Source organism: Symphalangus syndactylus, chromosome 13 (genome assembly GCF_028878055.3).
Source record: "Symphalangus syndactylus isolate Jambi chromosome 13, NHGRI_mSymSyn1-v2.1_pri, whole genome shotgun sequence".
Taxonomy (NCBI): domain Eukaryota; kingdom Metazoa; phylum Chordata; class Mammalia; order Primates; family Hylobatidae; genus Symphalangus; species Symphalangus syndactylus.
In genome coordinates this window covers 20,996,526-21,018,391 of record NC_072435.2, presented here as the reverse complement: position 1 = coordinate 21,018,391, position 21,866 = coordinate 20,996,526, and the positions used below count along the sequence as shown (strand labels likewise).

The 21,866-nt window shown below is 44.0% G+C and overlaps 1 protein-coding gene across 2 annotated transcripts; it reads left to right on the top strand.

The window, feature by feature from the left end:
* Nucleotides 1-4,824: 4,824 nt before the first annotated feature.
* Nucleotides 4,825-20,005, top strand: ZSCAN4 (zinc finger and SCAN domain containing 4). 2 transcript variants are annotated; one of them, XM_063614918.1, is made up of 5 exons: nt 4,825-5,345; nt 9,873-10,111; nt 16,871-17,371; nt 18,778-18,943; nt 19,030-20,005. In XM_063614918.1, the coding sequence occupies exons 3-5, from the start codon at nt 16,976-16,978 to the stop codon at nt 19,767-19,769; spliced, it is 1,302 nt and encodes a 433-aa protein (XP_063470988.1). In that variant the 5' UTR covers nt 4,825-5,345; nt 9,873-10,111; nt 16,871-16,975; the 3' UTR covers nt 19,770-20,005. The 2 variants fall into 2 exon arrangements, with proteins under 2 accessions (XP_063470988.1, XP_055095911.2); XM_055239936.2 differs by lacking the exon at nt 4,825-5,345 and adding an exon at nt 16,451-16,616 and having other exon boundaries at nt 10,092-10,111.
* The last annotated feature ends 1,861 nt before the right edge of the window (nt 20,006-21,866 follow it).

Below are 21,866 nucleotides of genomic sequence, written 5' to 3'. Positions count from 1 at the left end.
TAAAGGCTTGATGCTACAGACATGTTAAGAACAGTTAGATGATAACAGTGAGCTCTTGGTACTGAGCAGATACCTGGTGTCTGTGAGACAGGTGCTGATACGCACATTTGTTCTTTGAAAGGGCAGGTTGTGCAAACTGGAATCTGTAATGTCTCCACATTCTGTCATCAGCAGAAGACTCTGAACATTTTTCTACTGTTTAAATGAGTCTCAATTATCCCATTTATAATAATGCAAATTTTACTTACAGATAAATATGGGGGAGTAGAGGAGGGTTGTGAGTTTCAGCCATGAAAAATTCATGGAACTTAAAAATCCCTAAGTATCTCACCCTGCAAACAGATAATTATATTTCTAAAAGTGTCTTGACATTCTCATTCTCATGTACTCACAGTACTTTTCTCTATCCTCAAAGTTTCTGAATTGCTTCTCTGTTTCTGTCTCCTCTGTTATTCTGCCTCCCTCCTCCCTTCCTTGCCTAGTTTAAGTGGATTTTTAGCAAACAAAAGTGTTGACCAGAGGCTGTGAGTGAAGGGCATTTTTACCTCCCCTGGCCCCCGGTGTAGATTCCTCTTCTGTCTCCACAGAATCCTTCAGATCAGGATAAAATTGAGCCTTCATTATTAGTTACTACGATTTTTGAAGAATTGGTGTGATTGATAACCACAGCAACAGTGTTTGGACTTTAGAGAAACTTTATTAATGCCCACACTATGTCTGCTGACCTATATTTTGTTACTTAAATTCATTTTAAGATTTCTCTTCCAAAAGATTTCCAGTTATTCTCCTTCTCTTTTGACTCATTGATCCCCTATATTTTTATTTTACCAGTAATTTCATAACTTTTCTTAATATTAAAATATTTTAATGAATATTTGGAATAAACGTATGTGTCTGTGGTGAATACTCACTGGGACACACTATCCCCCTCCTTCCACATCCTCAACCTAAGGAAGGAACACTGTCTACAAGTGGTGAGGATCCTTCCAGATAGATTTCCATTAATTTACATAAATTTTGCAAGATCTCTCTTAACTCACCTCTGCTTGACTTACTGCTGAGTAAATTCTTTCTCCATATTCCCTTCATGTAACGTGCTAATCAATGACCATAAATCACATGATTGTTACTAGTAGAATCAATGCTTTCAACTCCAACACGTCTGTCTCCACAGGTTGATGTATATATTTATCAACAGGGAGTTTTCTCCTTCCAAAATTAATGCTATTTGCTCTATTTATTCAATGACATAAGTGGTTTACTGTAATAAAAACTACTAAACTATAATCACAAAAAGGAAAACTTTCTATTTTTATAAAGCCTAAATAAAATGTGCCAGAAACAAAAATTAGAGAATCTTTAAAAATCCTATTGAGGTAAAAGTGAGTGATAAAACTAGACCTGTATAAATACAAGTCTGTGAATATTCTGTACTCAGAATTTTGACATCTTTAAGTGTTTTAGCTTACTTTGAAGAACTACCTGGGCGTGGTGGCTCACGCCTGTAATCCCAGCACTTTGGTAGGCTGAGGTGGGCAGATAATCTGAGGTCAGGAGTTCAAGACCAGCCTGGCCAACATGATAAAACCCGTCTCTACTAAAAATAAAAAAATTAGCTGGATGTGGCGGTGCACGCCTGTAGTCCCAGCTACTCAGGAGGCTGAGGCAGGAGAATCTCTTGAACCTGGAAGACAGAGGCTGCAATGAGCTGAGACTGCACCACTACACTCCAGCCTGGCCAACAGAGCGAGACTCCATCTCAAAAAAAAAAAGGAAAAGAAAAAAAGAACTACCAATTGTAAATCATGTTTAATTACAGTTTATGATAGAAAATGAAAGAAACATAAAATTTCTTCCAGAAGAATTTAACCCATAACAAAATTTGAGCAAAGTAATATAAGCTACAATTAAAATAAGTCATTTCAATTTCATTTGAATGTGAGCCAAACATTTTATGTTTTTATTTTTTTCTCAGGACTATATCTTTTTATATGTTGTATTTTTTTCTTTTATCTGGGTATTAACAATAGTAAAGTGATGGATAACTTTCTCTTTTACATTCTACGTATTTAAATATCTTATTTAGATTATTGTAATTTGCAATTATTTTTCATTAATATTTCATTTTATTACAAATTGCCCTTTTTCAGTGTTTACATATTAACGGCTTACCTATCCAAGATTGTAAAAATATACGAATATTTTTACCGCTGAGAGATTTGGTTTTTTGACTGTTTTTGTTTTCTGAGAGGGAGTCTCCTCTATTGCCCAGACTGGAGTGCAGTGGCACAATCTCAGCTCACTGCAGCCTCCTCCTCCTGGTTCAGGTGATTCTTCTGCCTCAGCCCCCCATGTAACTGGGACTACAGGCTTGAGCCACCACGCCCAGCTAATTTTTGTATTTTTAATAGAGATGGGTTTCACCATGTTGGCCAGGCTGGTCTTGAACTACTGACCTCAAGTGATCCACCTGCCTTGGCCTCCCAAAGTGTTGAGATTACAGGCGTGAGCCACTACACCCAGCCTAAGATTATTCTTTACTTTGGGTTTTTTGTTGTTGCTGTTGTTTAACAGGCTCTCATTTGTCACCCAGGCTGGAGTACAGTGGCACGATCTCAGCTCACTGCAGCCTCAACCTCCTGGGTTCAAGAGATCCTCCTGCCTCAGCCCCTTTTCTGCCCCCTACCCCCCACCCCCAATAGCTGGAACTACAGGCGTACCACCACTCCCAGCTAATTTTTGTACTTTTTGTAGAGACTGGATTTCGTCATGTTTCCCAGGCTATCTCCAACTCCTGAACTCAAGTGATCCGCCTGCCTCAGCCTCCCACAGTGCTGGGATTACAGGCCCCCGGACTCAAGTGATCCGGCCGCCTCGGCCTCCCACAGTGCTGGGATTACAGGAGTGAGCCATCGCACCCAGGATTGTTATTCTTCACTTTGAATCCCACATGTTATTTAACGCTAAGACCTGAGGCAAAAAAAAATCACTTCTATATTTCAACTAATACTATTTTATTACTAGGTAATAAGTCCCAATATTTACATTTATGTACACATACACACACATTTCCTTTCTATACCATTAAGATAATGGTAGACCTTTATGTCAGGAAAACGCTATAGGCTGGGCGTGAGTGGCTCACGCCTGTAATCCCAGCACTTTGGGAGGCCAAGGAGGGAGGATCGCTTGAGCCTAGGAGTTCGAGGCCAGCCTGGACAACGTGGTAAAACCCTGTTTCTAAAAAAAAAAAAAAAAAAAAAAAAAAAAAAAAAAAAAAAAAATTAGCTGGGTGTGGTATCATGAGCCTGTAATCCCAGCTACTTTCAGCTACTCGGGAGGCTGAGGTGGGAGGATTTCTTGAGCCTGGGAGGCAAAGGTTGCAGTGAGCCCAGATCCCACCACTGTACTGCAGACTGGGTGACAGAGTGAGAACCTGTCTCAAAAAAAAAAAAAAAAAAGCTATTGGTAATTGAATTTATCTTTATTGAACAAATCCTCTTTATTTCACGCTTTAAATTTTATTGATCTGTTTAAATTTTATGATTTTGAAATTACTAGAGAAGCCCAGGCGCTGTGGCTCATGCCTGTAATCCCACCACTGTGGGAGGCCAAGGCGGGCGGATCACCTGACGTCAAGAGTTCGAGACCAGCCTGACCAACATGATGAAACCCTGTCTCTACTAAAAATACCAAAAAACAATTAGCCGGGCCTGCTGAAGGCACCTGTAGTCCCAGCTACTCAGGAGGCTGAGGCAGGAGAATGGCTTGAACCCGGGAGGCGGAGGTTGCAGTGAGCCGAGATCGTGCCAATGCACTCCAGCCTGGGCGACAGAGAGAGTCTCCGTCAAAAAAGAAAAAGAAGAGAAAAGAAAAAGAGGAAGGAAGGAAGGAAGGAAGGAAGGAAGGAAGGAAGGAAGGAAGGAAGGAAAGAAGGAAGTAAGTGGGAGGGAGGGAGGAAGGAAGGAAGGAAGGGAGGAAGGAAGGGAGGAAGGAAGGGAGGAAGGAAGAGGGGAGGGAGGGAGGGAAAAGAAATTCCTGGGCAGATGAAAGTGAGGGGTCGGGGTCGGGGTCGGGGTCGGGGTCGGGGCTCGGTGGACTCGGCGGGCAAAGCCCCAGGGCGCTGCAGGCGGCGGGCGAGGAGCTGGGGCGCGCGGGGCGGCTCTAGGCGCTCTGGCCGCGCAGCGTCTGGGACCCAGCACCGCACCGGTCAGGGAATCCTTGGTGTTCCCGCCCCGCAGCACCCGGGGCGGGGGAGGAGTCGGCTCGGTCGTGCGGCCGTGAAGGACGGCGAGACCCGGGGGCTGCGGCTGCCGGCCGAGGGGCCCCTGGGACAGGGAGAAGCAGCGGCGGGAGCTGGTCACGGGGCAGGGAGCGCTCAGCGGTAAAGACGGCTTCATCTGACTCCAGGGCTGGCAGGCGGCCCGGATGGCATGCGGTCTCCTGCGGAGAATTCCAATTTCCCCCTAAATCGCTCAACAAGCGAGAAGGTTTTGGGATTCGAATTCAGCGGGGCAAGCGAAGTCGCCTTTCCTTCTTAAACAGATGGAATCCCTGGTCCACAAACCTACCCTGTGCCAGTTTCATACAACACGCTATGGCTCTGCGCATGGGAACACAGCAACTCTGTGCCAGATGGAAAGCTTCAAGGCTCTGTGAATCCAAGGTCAAAAACGCCAAAAAGGAAAGTCCTTTCCCAGGACAAGCGCACGCGTGCTGGCCGTGGAGCGCCCCCTCCTCATGGAGACCGGCCTGGGATTGATATCCTTCATTAACAATGAAGCTAAACTGGGCTATTCCATGACTGGCTTTTAGCCAGCGGCATTCTGGGAGCTCTCCCCACTATAGAAGGCCAAGTGATGTGGGGTCTGAGAGCCTGGCAGTCCTCATGCAAAGCCGCTGCTGGCTGGAAGCATAGGGGTCTTTTACCTTTTGGGATCTCTGCAGGATTAGAATAGTAAAGTGGATAGTAATTGGATATTGCACTCTGCTAATGCAAGCTACAGACAAAAGCAAAAAGAATCTAGCTGCCACTGTGCTGCTAGGATTCCATTTTCTGTAACTTCAGTTCTGATGTTTTTCCTGGAGTGTATCTACTCGGCTTCTAGCGGTTCTTCCCACCCCAGCCACCCCAGCATGCTAAACCCCGCAGCACACCCCTTACCATTTGTGTAGGCTGCTAAATACAGGGAGGCACCTGGTATCTCCAGTGTCTGCAGTCACAAATATGTTTACACTTGGTGTCAAATTTTGTATTTTAAATTTTAATACTTTTTTTTAAAGCTCGTACAAAAGCAGCCAGCAGACAGGTTCACTGACATCAGTCTGCACCTGTCAGCTCCTAGGTGAATCATTGTTCTTTTGTAAATGTGTGTTTGACCTAAAGTCACCCTTTTTCTAAAATTAATCCAAGGCCGGCGCGGTGGCTCACGCCAGTAATCCCAGCTACTCCGGAGGCTGAGGCAGGAGAATTGCTTGAACCTGGGAGGTGGAGGCTGTGGTAAGCCGAGATCATGCCACTGCACTCCAGCCTGGGCAACAAGAGTGAAACTCCATCTCAATAAATTAATTAATTAATTAAATTAAATTAAGTTAATCCAAATTGTGCTGATACTTAAAGTATCTTTACGAGGCCCTAGTAGGTTTACAGAAAATCATCTTAGGACAATTTTTTAATTTGAGAAAGTCACTTTGGCAGTTCTTTGCACACAATTTTGACAAGTGTATGTATTATAAGTTGTATTGTATTCGTATTTAAAAGGGAGTTGGGTAGTTTGCCTTTTGAAGAATGCACTTTTTAAAAAGGAACCATATCAGATCCTCATGAAGCAGCCGATGCCTGCCATGGTTCATACAGGTCCCACACAGATTCGGGGCTTTGTCCAAGTCTCCACTAAACATGCTAAGCTTACCATCCTGGCTAACACAGTGAAACCCCGTCTCTACTAAAAATACAAAAAAAAAATTAGCCGGGCGTGGTGGTGGGCCCCTGTAGTCCCAGCTATTAGGGAGGCTGAGGCAGGAGAATGGCGTGAACCTGGGAGGCGGAGCTTGCAGTGAGCCGAGATTGCGCCACTGCACTCCAGACTGGGCGACAGAGCGAGACTCCGTCTCAATAACAAAAAAAAAAAAAAAAAAAAAAAAAAAAAAAAAAAACATGCTAAGCTTCAATGTGCCCTGGAGAATTTCCACAGGGTGATCCACGCACCTCCCTGAGATCCTGCAGCTTGCTCTCATGACTGGAAGCGTTGGATAAGCTTCGCGTGCTGGCTCCCCAGTTCTTTCCTTCTCTTTACGACTGTTGAAGCTTTAAGCTAATGGAGTTGTGTGGTCCAAGTGCAGCCACCTATGGGAGGCGCAGGGCTGCCTTGGAAGCTGGCAGGGTACCCCAGTCTTTGCGTTCATAAAGACATTTAGAACTGGATGAATGTTGTTCCTTTTTTGAAGTTGTTATTAAAGTAGGTGCAACAACCAAAAATAAATAAATAATAAATAAATTGACTAAATATTTTTTCTCAAAAAAAAAAAAAAAAAGAAAGAAAAGAAAGTTGCCAGGTGTGGTGGCTCAGGCCTGTAATCCCAGCACTTTGGGAGGCTGAGGTGGGCGGATCACCTGAGGTCAGGAGTTTGAGATTATCCTGGCCAACATGGTGAAACCCTGTCTCTACTAAAATACAAAAATTAGCCGGGTGTCGTGGCGCACGCCTTTAATCACAGCTACTCCGGGGACTGAAGTTGCAGTGAGCCAAGATCGCACCACTGCACTCCAGCCTGGGCGAGAGAGCAAGACTTTGTCTTGAAAAAAAAGAAAGTAACAGTTTTGTTTATTTTCCTACCAGGTTTTTTGTTGTTGTTGTTTTGTATTCTAATTGAAATCACTGTTTCCTACATACTGAGGCGGATTGGCTTTGTCTTCTTGGAAACAAGGGTTATTTTCCTCACTCACACTGGAGTGGGGATACTCACCGGACACAAGTTGAGATGATGCTGGATGTAAACGGGTCATCTATTTTTACCAAAGGCAGCACTACCTGCCTTCCCAATTGATCAGAAAAGCATTTGATAGTTGTCTTTGTAATATCCTTATTTGATTAAATTACTATGCGGATTTCACATTTATTTTTATTCTTTTGTACCTGTTTATTCTATGCCTAAGTTGGGGTATCGCCAGGTCATTTCCTCCACCATCTGTGTTTCCCCAACGATAAATCCTCCTGCTCATGCCCTTCACTCCTCCATTAGCCCATTCCCTAGAAAGCTGCTGGTTTTACACAGTGGCTGTGTGTCTTTGCTTCCTTAATGTAGCATTCAGAGTCCCACTCTGGAGCCAGGTATCAAATCCTAGCCCAGCCACTTACAGGCTATGTAGCACCGGCCAAGGTACTGAACTTCTCTGCACCTCTGTTACTTTGATGTTAAAATGGAGTTATTTAGGATCTACTTTATAGGACTGTTGTGATGGAAACGGGTTAATGTACAGAAAGCACTGAGAACAGAGTCAAATACGCCCTGACTACTTAAAGATTAGTTATTATGATCCCTGATGCTATTACTACTCTACTGATATCATCATGCCCCAGGTCTAACTGCTCCCAGAGTTACACACCAGCATGTCCAACAGCTGGCTGTATATCTGAACTCAAAGATCCAATAACCTCCTCCAAACAGAAATTGCCAGCTTTTCCCCAACCTTTTCCTTACAGCTCCTTACAGAGCTCAAGGAACTCCTTGAGACTCCAGAAGCAGACGGGAAATGCTTTCATCCCACCTCAAATTAACAACTGAACTCCAGTGGTACTCACATTGTCTACGTTTTTCATTGTTTTTTTGTTTGTTTGTTTGTTGAGACGGAGTCTCTCACTCTGTTGCCCAGACTGGAGAGCAGTGGCGCGATCTTGGCTCACTGCAACCTCTGCCTCCCAGGTTCAAGTGATTTTCCTGCCTCAGGCTCCCTAGTACTTGGGATTACAGGCGCCCGCCACTATGCCTGGCTAATTTTTGCATTTTTTTAGTAGAGATGAGGTTTCACCATGCTGGCCAGGCTGGTCTCGAACTCCTGACCTCAGGTGATCCACCCGCCTCGGCCTCCCAAAGTGCTGGGATTACAGGCGTGAGCCACTGCGCCCAGCCCACTTTTCATTGTTGTAGCAGAGAAGTGTCCCTGCTTCCATCAAGAGCCAATTTTCCACTGGTGCTTTAGGTCCTGTCACAGTTGGTTTAATGGCACAGTTGGTGACAGGACCAAAACCACCAGTGGAAAATTGGCTCTTGATGGGAGCAGGGATACTTCTCTGTATGGAGTACATGTGGATGAAACTCCTTGGAGAAATGGACTAGTACACAATCCTATAATGTGAGGATTCAGAACATAATTCCTAATGTGGGGAAGTCAAGCAGACATTTCATCAGTGGAGTACCAGGAGATTCAAACTCTGTACCCAACAGTGATGGGGGACAATCTAAGCCCCAAGAGGCTGCATGACTGATGGAGCAAATGAAACACATGGCTGTAATTGGCTCCCATTCCTTCGATACGTTTTCAACTCCACCAAAGCCTCAGCCTGTATGAGGGTGGAAAGCGGGGAGCGAGAGTGCAGGGAAGAAGGCACAGCTTCCACCACACTAGGTGACCAGGCGCTTCTCACCATTTTAACTCCTCCATCTCTCTCAAGTCTCATGTTAAGTCTATCAAACATCATATGCTTTCTCAATATAAAATATACACCAATTTCTCCCTTTCCACTGATATAATCCTAGTCTCAGCCCCTGTCATCTTTTTGATGGATTAGGAATGCCTTCTCTGGGGTCCTGGGCCCCCTCTGTTTCACCAGCCTGGAATTGGCACAGAAGGAGACGCAGCATTAGCCTTGCCCTCTGCCACCCTTGTAATTCATAAATGTCTGAAAACTTAAAAGTTTGAGAAAAGTTTGTCATGTTTGTATGAGTAATTTATAATAAAACTTGATCAGAATTTGTGAGACTAATGTTTGTCTTTATATTTTCATTTAATGTGGATGTTGTTACATTTTACTGCAGATTTTGTGTGTTTTTTTTTGTTTTTGTTTGTTTGTTTGTTTTTGAGACAGTCTACCTCTGTCGCTCAGGCTGCAGTGCGGTGGCACAATCTCAGCTCACTGCAACCTCTGCCTCTGGGGTTCAAGCAATTCTTCTGCTCAGCCTCCTGAATAGCTGGGACTTCAGGCACGCACCACTATGCCTGGCTAATTTTTGCATTTTTAGTAGAGATGGGGTTTCGCCATATTGGCCAGGCTGGTCTCGAACTCCTGACCTCGTGATCCGCCCACCTCGGCCTCCAAAAGTGCTGGGATTACAGGCGTGGTTTTTTTTGTTTGTTTTGTTTTGTTTTTTTTAGAGACTGGGTCTCCTTCCATTTCCCAGGCCAGAGTTCAGTGGGGCGGTCATAATCCACTGAAGTGATGAACTCCTTGGCTCAAACAAGCTACAGGGACAGGCCACCATGCCTGGCTAACATTTTTAACATTATTTTTGGTAGAGACAGGGTCTTGCTTTGTTGCTCAGGCTAGGACTTCACAGAGTCTTGCTCTATTTCCCAGGCTGGAGTGCAGTGGCGCAATCTTGGCTCACTGTAACCTCTACCTCCCAGGTTCAAGTAATTCTCCTGCCTCAGCCTCCCGAGTAGCTGGGATTACAGGTGCCCACCACCACGCCCGGCTAATCTTTGTATTTTTAGTAGAGAAAGGGTTTCACCATGTTGGCCAGGCTGGTCTCGAACTCCTGATCTCAGGTGATCTGCCTGCCTCGGCCTCCCAAAGTGCTGGGATTACAGGTGTGAGCCACTGCACCTAGCCTGCAGAAATATTAATGTGTTTGTTTATGACCTGTTGACCCAGGACCAGTGATGGTATATAACACTGTATTAGAGGCATGGAGCTGTGGCTGGATGAAGATTCCATCAGTAATTCAATCAACAGACAAGTATTATCCAATCACGTCTTTAAATCAATCACTGATCCCAGCCCCTATAAAAGGGAGCAGCCTTAGGAGGCACATCAGATAAACCCAGCGTGGAAAGCTAGTCACACATCAGCTCAGTGTTCAGCCCGGGATTACCCAGTCAACCAAGAAGGAGGTAAGCTTCCATAATGGAAGGAAAATTTTGTGTCTTCGAGTGTGTATATGTTTTGTGTCTTTGAGTGTGTATACATAATTTTGTGTCTTTGAGTGTGTATACATGTGTATGTAGGCATAGCTATTTCAGGAAAATTCCTAACTACAGAGATATGGGGGTCTCCCAGGTGTAGGGGATGGTCTTTTGTTACAACAGCTCTGACCCAAAAGGGCTTGATGTTGTGAACTCTGTATAAAGGCCTGGTGTGATTGAAGATTTTTCTTCGAAAAGTCTATTGTATGGCTTTATGTTCTATTAATTCTTTTTTTTTTTTTGAGACAAGATCTCTGTCACCCAAGCTAAAGTTTAGTAGCCCCAATCACAGCTCACTGAAGCTTCAGCCTCCCCAGGCTCAAGTGATCCTTCCACCTTAGCTTCCTGAGCAGCTGGGACCACAGGCGCACACCACCACACTAGGTTAATTTTTCTATTTTTTTTTTTTTTTTTTTTTTTTTTTTGAGACGGAGTCTTGCTGTGTCACCCAGGCTGGAGTGCAGTGGCACGATCTCGGCTCACTGCAAGCTCCGCCTCCCGGGTTCAGGCCATTCTCCTGCCTCAGCCTCCCGAGGAGCTGGGACTACAGGCGCCTGCCAACACGCCCGGCTAATTTTTTGTATGTTTAGTAGAGACAGGGTTTCACCGTGTTAGCCAAGATGGTCTCGATCTCCTGACCTCGTGATCCGCCCGCCTCGGCCTCCCAAAGTGCTGGGATTACAAGTGTGAACCACCGCGCCCGGCCTAATTTTTCTATTTTTTGTAGAGACAGGATTTTGCTATGTTGCCCAGTGTGGTCTCAAACTCCTGGCCTCCAGTGATTTGCCTACTTTCAGCCTCGAAAAGTGCTGGGATTACAGATGTGAGCCACTGCGCCCAGCTTAGTAATTCCTTTGTATTGCATTATATGAAATATGTAGCTGGGTGTCATTAGAGATCATAAACCCCAGGACACAGACCCAGACCTGATGGGTAGCATGACTGCCTCACAGTTTGTAAATGCCAGACTCCAGATTAGAACTCCGGTAGCCTTGTTTTGAATTCCCAGGTTCTGGGAAATAAGCCATAATTCTTTGCAGCCTTGTCTATGTGGGACAGAGTGCATGTCTCCAAGTGTGAACATGTGGTCTGTGTGTCACAGGGGAGAAGGGGTGGGTAATCGAAAAAGAGAATTTGGAGGGAAGTGAAATGAAGGGGAAGCCATGGTTTCCACACGAAAAAAGAGAGAGAGAGAAAGACCAATGTCCCTGGATATAGAGAACCAGCCACAACACCTAAGATGCAGCTTGAGAAGTGTAGAGCTGGCCCAGGAAAGCCTCATAGGACAAGGACTCAGTGCTTGTCCCTGAGGGCAAAGGGGAGCCATCTAGAGGGTAGAGTGTGGTATGAGTGAGCAGATTAGCATTTTATAAACGTTGACTGAAAGCATTATGACAAATGGATTAGGGAAAGGCAAGAATGTGTTCCATTTTCTCCTAGGAGGTTTTACCAGAATCACCTCTGCCTCATTAACTGATGCCATCAGGATAGCAGATCTGGTCTAATCAGACCAGATGAGATTAACACAAAGCAGGAAATAACATTAACTAACAGAAATCAGTTAGGTTTTTGTGTGTCCACGTATTACTCCTACCATTTTCTGATTTTATGGAATGAAATTTGCTTTTTTCAAAATGGCACAAATCTTTGAAATGTTAATCATGTATAAAATTGGAGTAAAAACACAAAAATAGCAACGATATATTAACAGAAAAGGGATTAAATTGTTTATCCATTCCAGATTCCAAAGGGTGTGTCTCTAGTTGTCCAGGTAATCTGATTTGGGATTAGAAATCAATTTCAAGCAATGCAAACTCGTTTTTACTCTGAATCCTAAACATCAGTAGGAAAGGACAGGGAGTAAAAACAGATAAACATAAAATAGTAGCTTTGGTTAAAGCAGTAAAGTTCTAAGGAATGGTAACTGTTAATGGGAAAAAAATTCAAACAGAAAAGGTGCTAAGAATGTTTCCTAAGGAATGTATCCTTTCACAACACAGTGGGTGTAGCTGGTAGTGGTCTTGCAGATGTCTGTGCCTAATAAGTTTTCAGCCAGAGAAAGGTGTCATTTGTATAGATTCTGGCTTGTCTTTTTTTTTTTTTTTTTTTGAGACGGAGTCTCGCTCTGTCGCCCAGGCTGGAGTGCAGTGGCGCAATCTCGGCTCACTGCAAGCTCCGCCTCCCGGGTTCAAGCCATTCTCCTGCCTCAGCCTCTCCGAGTAGCTGGGACTACAGGCGCCCGCCACCACGCCCGGCTAATTTTTTGTATTTTTAGTAGAGACGGGGTTTCACCATGGTCTCGATCTCCTGACCTCGTGATCCACCGGCCTCGGCCTCCCAAAGTGCTGGGATTACAAGCGTGGGCCACCGCGCCCAGCCTCTGGCTTGTCTTTTCTATTTCATTCACTTCTTTCTCTTTTTCTTGTTTTCCCTAGCTGTATTGAGGTATAATTGACAAAGATTTTATATATTTAAGGTGTAAAACGTGACACTTCTCTTCCTACATATATGTATACTTTGCAAAATGATTACCACAATCAAGCTAGTTAACATATTCATCACCTCACATAGTTATCTTTTTTTTTTTTTTTTTTGATACAGAATCTTGCTCTGTCACGTAAGCTGGAGTACAGTGGCATAATCTCGGCTCACTACAGCCCCCACCTCTCAGGTTCAAGCGATTCTTGTGCCTCAGCCTCTCAAATAGCTGGGATTACAGGTGCATGCCACCACACCCAACTTATTTTTGAATTTTTAGTAAAGGTGGGGTTTCACCATGTTGCCAGGCTGGTCTTGAACTCCTGGCCTCAAGCGATATGCCCACCTCTGCCTCCCAAAGGACTGGGATTACAGGGGTGAGCCAATTATCTTTTTTATATCATGAGAACACTGAAAATCTAGCAAATTTCAAGAATACAATGTATATTAGCTATAGCCACTATGCTGTACATCAGCTCTCCAGAGCATATTCATTTTTTTCCCTAGCCTGAGAAGGACATGGTGACATTTAATTAATTAATTTATTTATTTATTTATTTATTTTGAGATAGAGTTTCACTCTGTCACCCAGGCTGGAGTGCAGTGGCACGATCTCGGCTCACTGCAACCTCCGTCTCCTGGGTTCAAGTGATTCTCCTGCCTCAGCCTACCGATTAGCTGGAATTACAGGCATGCACCACCATGGCCAGCTAATTTTTGTATTTTTAGTAGAGACAGGGTTTCACCATGTCTCATCTCAAGTGATACACATGTCTCGGCCTCCCAAAGAGCTGGGATTACAGGCACCAGTCACCGTGCCCAGCCACATATTTATTTTATAAATGAAAGTTTGCCATAGGCATGGTAGCTCACTCCTGTAATCCCAGAAAGGCTAGAGTGAGGAGCAGTCTCTTGAGTCTGGGAGTTCAAGACAGACTGGACAAAATAGCGAGACCAAGTCTCAAAAAGAAAATTTTTAAAAAATTAGCCAAGTGTGGTGGTGTGTGCCTGTAGTCCCAGCTACTCAAGAGGCTAAGGCAGGAGGATCGCCTGAACCCAGGAGGTTGAGGCTGCAGTGAGCTGTGATGGCACCACCACACTCTAGCCTGGCTGACAGAGGCAGACCTTGTCTCAAAGTAAGGTTTGCACCATTTGATCAACATCTTCCCATATGCCCCACCCCATGCCCCTGGCAACCACTCTTCTACTCTCAGTTTCTAATACTTTATTTTCTGATGATGATGATGATGATGATGATGATGATGATGATTATTATTATTGAGACGGAGTTTCTCTGTGTTGCCTAGGCTGAAGTGCAGTGGCCCGATCTCAACTCACTGCAACCTCTGCTTCCCAAGTTCAACCCATTCTCCTGGCTCAGCCTCCCGAGTAGCTGGGATTACAGGCATGCACCACCACATCTGGCTAATTTTTATATTTTTAGTAGAGACAGGGTCTTACCATGTTGGCCAGGCTGGTCTTGAATTCCTGGTTTCCAGGGATCTGCCCGCCTCGGCCTCCCAAAGTGTTGGGATTACAGGCGTGAGCCACAGTGAAAAGAGTTTTTTTGTTTTAATTTCAACTGCTTGTGATAACACAGTATTACAACATTCAGTTCATTTTGGTATATTGGCATTGTAATAGACATCTCCCTAAATTCACCGAGGCTACTATTTGGTGAATATTTTATTTTATTTTAGATTCAGGGAGTACATGTGCATGTTTGCTACAAAAGTATTCTGCATATTAGTGGAAATTGGACTTCTAGAGTACCTATTACTCAAATAGTGAACATTGTACCCAATGGGTAATTTTTCAATACCCATTTCCCTCCCAGCTCCCCTACTGGAGTCCCCAGCATCTGTTTTTTCCATTCTTACGTCCATGTGTTCCCACTGTTTAGCTTCCACTTATAAGTGAGAACATGTGGTATTTGGTTTCCTGTTTCTGAGTTAGTTCACTTAAGATAGTTGCCTCCAACTCCATCTATGTTGCTGCAAAGGACTAATTTCATTCTTTTTTATGGCTGCATAATATTCCATGGTATGTATTTCACATTTTCTTTATCCAGTCAACCACTGGCAGACTCTTAGGTTGGTTCCATGACTTTGCTCTTGTGACTAGTGCTGCAATCAAAATATGAGTGCAGGTGTCTTTTTTATATAATGATTTCTTTCCTTTTGAGTAGATACCGAGCTGGATCAAATGATAGTTCTATTTTTAGTTCTCTGAGAAATCTCCATACTGTTTTCCATAGAGGTTAGCTGATTTGCATCCCCACCAAATTTATTGAATACTCTTTGTAAACAAAATCAAGACTCTATAAATATGTTTGAAATATTTTCTTTCCTTATTTCACTGGTTAGAGAGCAATCCAGTGTTTCATAGAGATGATAGCTCAAGCAAAAAACTTTTAAAAACAAATTTTGTTGTAATTATTTTGTAAAATATTTTTCACGTCAAGTTTTTTGTTGCTGTTGTTGTTGTTGTTGTTGTTGTTGTTTTTAAGAAAGAATCTCACTCTGTCACCCAGGCAGGAGCTCAGTGGCAGGATCCTGGCTCATTGCCGCCCCCACTTCCCGGGTTCAAGGGATTCTCCTGCCTCCGCCACTGAAGTAGCTGGGTTTACAGGCACGTGCCACCACACCCGGCTAAGTTTTGTGTGTGTGTGTGTGTGGCTTTTTTTCTTTTTTTTGAGACGGAGTCTTGCTTTGTCGCCGAGGCTGGAGTGCAGTGGCGCGATCTTGGCTCACTGCAATCGCCACCTCCTGGGCTCAAGCAATTCTCCCATCTCAGCCTCCTGAGTAGCTGGGACTACAGGTGCACGCCACCATGCCTGGCTGATTTTTGTATTTTTAGTAGAGATGGGGTTTCTTTTTTTTTTTTTTTTTTTTTTTTTGAGTCAGAGTCTGGCTCTGTCCCCCAGGCTGGAGTGCAGTGGCACCATCTCGGCTCACTGCAAGCTCCACCTCCCGGGTTCACGCCATTCTCCTGCCTCAGCCTCCCGAGTAGCTGGGACTACAGGCGCCCGCCACCACGCCCTGCTAATTTTTTTGTATTTTTAGTAGAGACAGGGTTTCACTATGTTGGCCAGGATGGTCTCGAACTCCTGACCTCGTGATCCGCCCACCTCGGCCTCCCAAAGTGCTGGGATTACAGGCTTGAGCCACCGCGCCCAGCCTGAGATGGGGTTTCACCATATTGGCCAGGCTGGTCTCGAAATCCTGACCTCAGGTGATCCACCTGACTCAGCCTCCCAAAGTGTTTGGATTACAGGCATGAGCCACCACGCCTGGCAAGTTTTGTATTTTTAGTAGAGATGGTGCCTCACTATGTTGACCAGGCTAGTCTCGAACTCCTAACCTCAAGTCATCCGCCCTCCTCGGCCTCCCACAGTTCTGGGATTATAGGAGTGAGCCACTGTGCCAAGCCAAGGATATTTCCTAATAGTTCTAGTTTATTAAGTGCCTTTTTCAGGAATAAACATTGGTATTTAAACATTTTAAATGCATTCATTGAGATGATTTTATTACGTTCTTGTATCCATATCCCGTTAACGAAGTAAATTGCATTGATTTTTGAATTTTATTTTATTTTATTTTATTTATTTATTTATTTTTTGAGACGGAGTCTCGCTCTGTCGCCCAGGCTGGAGTGCAGTGGCGCAATCTCGGCTCACTGCAAGCTCCGCCTCCCGGGTTCACGCCATTTTCCTGCCTCAGCCTCTCCGAGTAGCTGGGACTACAGGCGCCCGCCACCACGCCCGGCTAATTTTTTTTGTATTTTTAGTAGAGACAGGGTTTCACCGTGGTCTCGATCTCCTGACCTTGTGATCCGCCCGCCTCGGCCTCCCAAAGTGCTGGGATTACAAGCGTGAGCCACCGCGCCCGGCGATTTTTGAATTTTAACCCAAACTTCCTGCATTTTGGAAATGAATACCACTTGCGATGTATATGTGAGTAGATTTTATTTTCAAATATTCTGTTTTGGATAATTTTAATGTATTTGTAAAATTTTGTTATCAGGAAGTGCTGACCTCAGTAACTAAAGTGGGTAGTGTTTCCTCTTATATGCTCTGGGAGAGTTTTGTTAAGTTATAATTATTTCTTTGAATTCATCCATAGAGCCATCTAGGTCTAACTTTTTGGTTGATTTGTCTTCAATTATGCCAGTGGTGCAATTAATTACTTATCTCTTTTCTATTTCTAGCTTGCAGTTTTAAAGAATCCACCAACTGTTGAAACAAATCCCTAGAGACACAAGGCAAGAGACTGAATCATCAAAGTTAAGTCTCTCTGAGAATTATTGCTAAGAATGGCTTTAGAGCTAAGAACCATATTTCAGTGTGAACCATCCGAGAATAATCTTGGATCAGAAAATTCAGAGTTTCAACAAAGCCAAGGACCTGCTGTTCAGAGAGAAGAAGGGATTTCTGAGTTCTCAAGAATGGTGCTTAATTCATTTCAAGACAGCTATAAATCATATGCAAGGCAGGAATTGCAAAGACTTTATAGGATCTTTCACTCATGGCTGCAACCAGAAAAGCACAGCAAGGATGAAATTATTTCTCTATTAGTCCTGGAGCAGTTTATGATTGGTGGCCACTGCAATGACAAAGCCAGTGTGAAAGAGAAATGGAAATCAAGTGGCAAAAACTTGGAGAGATTCATGGAAGACCTGACTGATGACAGCATAAATCCACCTGCCTTAGTGAGTACAGGGTTCTGACTTCTGGGATGAGAGACAAAGGGAAGTAAGGAATAAATCACAGTCAGTTAGAGTTGTCTGGAAGTTAGAGAAGCTATTGGAGGTCCAGTTATTAGTCAGCTCACACTCTCCCACCATTCTCACAAAGAATAATGTTCAATGTCCTAAGTTCTCAAGAAAAAAAGCAAAAAGGTATATATCTGTTTATTCTGTAGGACATGTAGGAGCCAAACATATTGATGTTTGATTAAGTTAATTTTAGTCTGTGTAATGGCAGACTCTGAGAAATTGATTTTTTTTTTCTGTCGCCCAGACTGGAGTGCATTGGCTTGATCTCAGCTCACTGCAACCTATGCCTCCCAGGCACAAGCCATTCTCGTGCCTCAGCCTCCAGAGTAGCTGGGATTACAGGCGTGCTCCACCAAGCCCAGCTAATTTTTGTATTTTTAATAGAGACAGGGTTTCATCATGTTGGCCAGGCTGGTCTCGAACTCCTGGCCTCAAGTGATCCTCCTGCCTCGGCCTCCCAAAGTACTAGGATTACAGATGTGAGACCGGCCTGAAATTGACATTTAAATGAAGGCATCAAGGTTGAGGAAGAAATGTCTTGACAAGAGCTGGTTCTTCTGTCAGGAAACCCTAATCAAGAAAGACATTCTAAAGAAGCAATTAGAGTAGATCCTTATTCTCAGAGCCCATATTTGCAAAATTGCTAAAATTTATTTGTAAGCTTAAAATAAACACCTGAGGCATCTTCTCCATCATTTTCAGATATGTGCAGAGTGGTAAAATATTTGAGTTACCTTAGGTGCATGTTTCCAGGTGAGGTTGAACAAGGCCACAACCTCACTTCCTATTTTGGTTCCTACAGTGTAAATAAGTGTCCTTTTCACAGTCTATTTAGTGGCACATTTTCACATTTTTATGCTTTTTATTGATAATTTTGTTGTTTAAAGTGACACTGAAGTAAAATGCTGAAACACTGTCTAGTCTTCCTAAGTGCAAGAAAGTTGCTATGTATTATGGAGATAATACGTGTGTTGGATCCTCTGAGTTCAGAATTAATCAATAGTATATATTAAATGGGGTGTCTTTGAACATATACACACATAAAACAAGCTCATGTATTAATCAATTGATAAAAATAATGTAGCCAGAAGCTCACAGGAAACTAACCCTGAATTTTTCCTAGGGGACATGATTCAGTACTTGTAAATTCAATGTCCTTGTGACTTCATTAAACATAAGAGCTTGTAGTAACAAGAATAACACCATCAGAGACGGTGGATAAAATATGTGGTAGCCAATACTTGAGGGAGCTTGTGAGAGCCTGTTAAGGGCCACTTTTCCAAAAAGTCTTCTGTTACACAACAGATTCAGATACAACAGTGATCTGGCTTTCTTCACAGGTCCATGTCCACATGCAGGGACAGGAAGCTCTCTTTTCTGAGGATATGCCCTTAAAAGATGTCATTGTTCATCTCACAAAACAAGTGTCTGCCCAAATCCCAAGAGAAGCAAACATGGGAACACCCTTCCAGACTTCCCAAGATACTTCCTTAGAAACAGGACAAGGTAAGTCAGGTGAATCTGCACAACTGAGGGGTGTTCTATGTGGACCCCTTCTTAAGTACAACTTCATTGAGTGTCTATTTTCACAGGACGTGAAGATGAACAAGATGGCTGCAACAGTTCTTTGAAAACTACTCAAGTAAATGAAAATATTACTAATCAAGGCAATCAAATAGTTTCCCTAATCATCATCCAGGAAGAGAATGGTCCTAGGCCTGAAGAGGGAGGTGTTTCTTCTGACAACCCATGCAACTCAAAAAGAGCAGAGCTAGTCACTGCTAGATCCCAGGAAGGGTCCATAAACGGAATCACTTTTCAAGGTGTCCCTATGGAGATGGGAGCAGGGTGTATCTCTCAGCCAGAGCAGTCCTCCCCTGAGTCTGCCCCTACCCACCAGAGCAATGAGGGAAACTCCACATGTGAGGTACATCAGAAAGGATCCCATGGAGTCCGAAAATCATACAAATGTGAAGAATGCCCCAAGGTCTTTAAGTATCTCTGTCACTTATTAGCTCACCAGAGGAGACACAGGAATGAGAGGCCATTTGTTTGTCCCGAGTGTCAGAAAGGCTTCTTCCAGACATCAGACCTACGTGTGCATCAGGTGATTCACACAGGAAAGAAGCCTTTCACATGCAGCATGTGTGAAAAGTCCTTCAGCCACAAAACCAACCTGCGGTCTCATGAGAGAATCCACACAGGAGAAAAGCCTTATACATGTCCCTTTTGTAAGACAAGCTACCGCCAGTCATCCACATACCACCGCCATATGAGGACTCATGAGAAAATTACCCCACCAAGTGTTCCCTCCACACCAGAAGCTTCCTAAGCTGCTGGTCTGATAATGTGTATAAATGTGTATGCAAGTATGTATATTCCCATAGTATTTATCTACTTAGGATATAAGAGATAATTTCCTGATTATGCTTTCAATTTATTGTCTTGCTTCATTAAAATGTAAGGCTAAGGAGAGCATGGAATTTGTCAGTTTTGCTCACTAAAGTATTCCAAGTGGTTGGGAAAGTGGGAACATTTCCAAGAACCAATAAATTTCTGTTGAATAAATGAATGAATCCATAATGTTGATATCCTTTTTTAAAAAAAGAGATGGGGCTGGCCGCAGTGGTTCATGCCTGTAATCCCAGCACTTTGGGAGGCCAAGGCGGGCAGATCACCTGAGGTCAGGAGTTCGAGACCAGCCTGGCCAACAAGGTGAAACCCTGTGTTTACTAAAAATACAAAAATCAGCAGGGCATGATACGTGGGGCACTTGTAATCCCAGCTACTTGGGAGGCTGAGACAGGAGAATCATTTGAACCTGGGAGACGGAGGTTGCCGTGAGCTGAGATCGCACCATTGCATTCCAGCCTGGGCGAGAAGAGCAAAACTCTGTCTCAAAAAATAAAAATAAAGAGATGGGGTCTTGCTCTTTTTTTTTGGATGGGGTTTGACTCATGTTGCCCAAGCTGGAGTGCAATGGCGCAATCTTGGCTCACCGCAACCTCTGCCTCCCAGGTTCGAGCAATTCTCCTGCCTCAGCCTCCCGAGTAGCTTGGATTACAGGCATGCGCCACCACGCCCACTAATTTTGTATTTTTGTTAGAGGCAAGGTTTCTTCATATTGGTCAGGCTGGTCTCGAACTCCCGACCTCAGGTGATCCACCCGCCTCAGCCTCCCAAAGAGCTGAGATTACAGGTGTGGGCCACTGTGTCCGGCCAAAGTCTTGTTCTTTCTTTCACCTAGGCCACAGTGCAGTGGCACCATCATAGGTCACTGCAGCCGCAAACTCCTGGGCTCAGAAGATCCTCCCACCTCAGCCTCCCAATTAGCTGAGACTATAGGATCACAACACCACACCTGGCTAATTAAAAAAAAATTTTTTTTGTAAAGATAGGATCTCGCTATGTTGCCCAGGCTGGTCTCAAACTATCCTCCCACCATGACATCCTAAAGTGCTGGGATTGTAGGTGTGAGCCACAGTGCCTGACATTATTCTTTAAAACCCAGCAATGAGCCCACATTAAAAGGCAATGAGTTCCACCCTGAGGACACAAACACCAGCTCACCATGCTCCAGTGAGGCTTTCCCTGCCTACTCTCCTGTCCTTACACCACACCCTTTAACTCTGGTGCAGCCACATGGACCTAAGAATGGGTGGAACAGAGGTGGAAATCTGGAAGCAGGTGTTAGATTATGAAAGCAAACTTTCATATGTAAATGATATTATAATGTTTAAAATTTATGAGAAATTAATAGCTAAGCTTGACCTGAATATGACTGGTGATTGAAAGTTGCAGACTGCTATTTTATTGGCAGATAGTTACCAGAAAAGTCCTTTTTCCCTGTTAATTTCTTCCAAGATGATGGAGATGTGAGGAAGGGGAGCTTATTTCTGGAACCAGTTTGAAAGGTCAGTTTGGAGAAAAATAATTCCAGGCAAAGCTGAAACAGCAATGCATATGCTAATCGATTTTTGGGGATACATGTGTGAGTTGGTTTCCACTTGGTAACTGGGGTTCAATCCAGCTGACAAACTAGAAGGTGCCATGTAGAAACGGCTTAAAAGATGGAAGGGGGGAATTGTGCAGCGTAAATTATGATGCTTCTCTGATTCCACCGCCTTAGCCTTAGAACGGAGAGCTGTCGGGCTGCTACGGATAACGCTGCACTGTGCAGAGAAGCCTGTGCATCTATCCTCTTTCCTGGACCGTCTCCGGGTGTTTTGCTGTTGTGAGCATTCTCGCACCTGCTTCTTGGTCCACAGGAAGGAAAATTTTTGTTTGCAAAGATCTGTATGAAGCAGGGGAAAACTTTGCCAACGTGGTTTTTCAATCTATTACAGCACCATCGGCAAGGTGAAAACTTAATGTCCATGTCTTCTCCAACACTAGACATGGCTACTGCTTTGGTTTTCTTTTCAGACAG

Excerpts from the sequence above, each read along its gene's own strand:
- ZSCAN4 (XM_063614918.1), top strand. The coding sequence starts at position 16,976 with ATGGCTTTAGAGCTAAGAACCATATTTCAGTGTGAACCATCCGAGAAT. Across the intron at positions 17,372-18,777 it reads GCATAAATCCACCTGCCTTA|GTCCATGTCCACATGCAGGG; the intron begins GTGAGTACAGGG and ends CTTTCTTCACAG. Across the intron at positions 18,944-19,029 it reads TTCCTTAGAAACAGGACAAG|GACGTGAAGATGAACAAGAT; the intron begins GTAAGTCAGGTG and ends CTATTTTCACAG.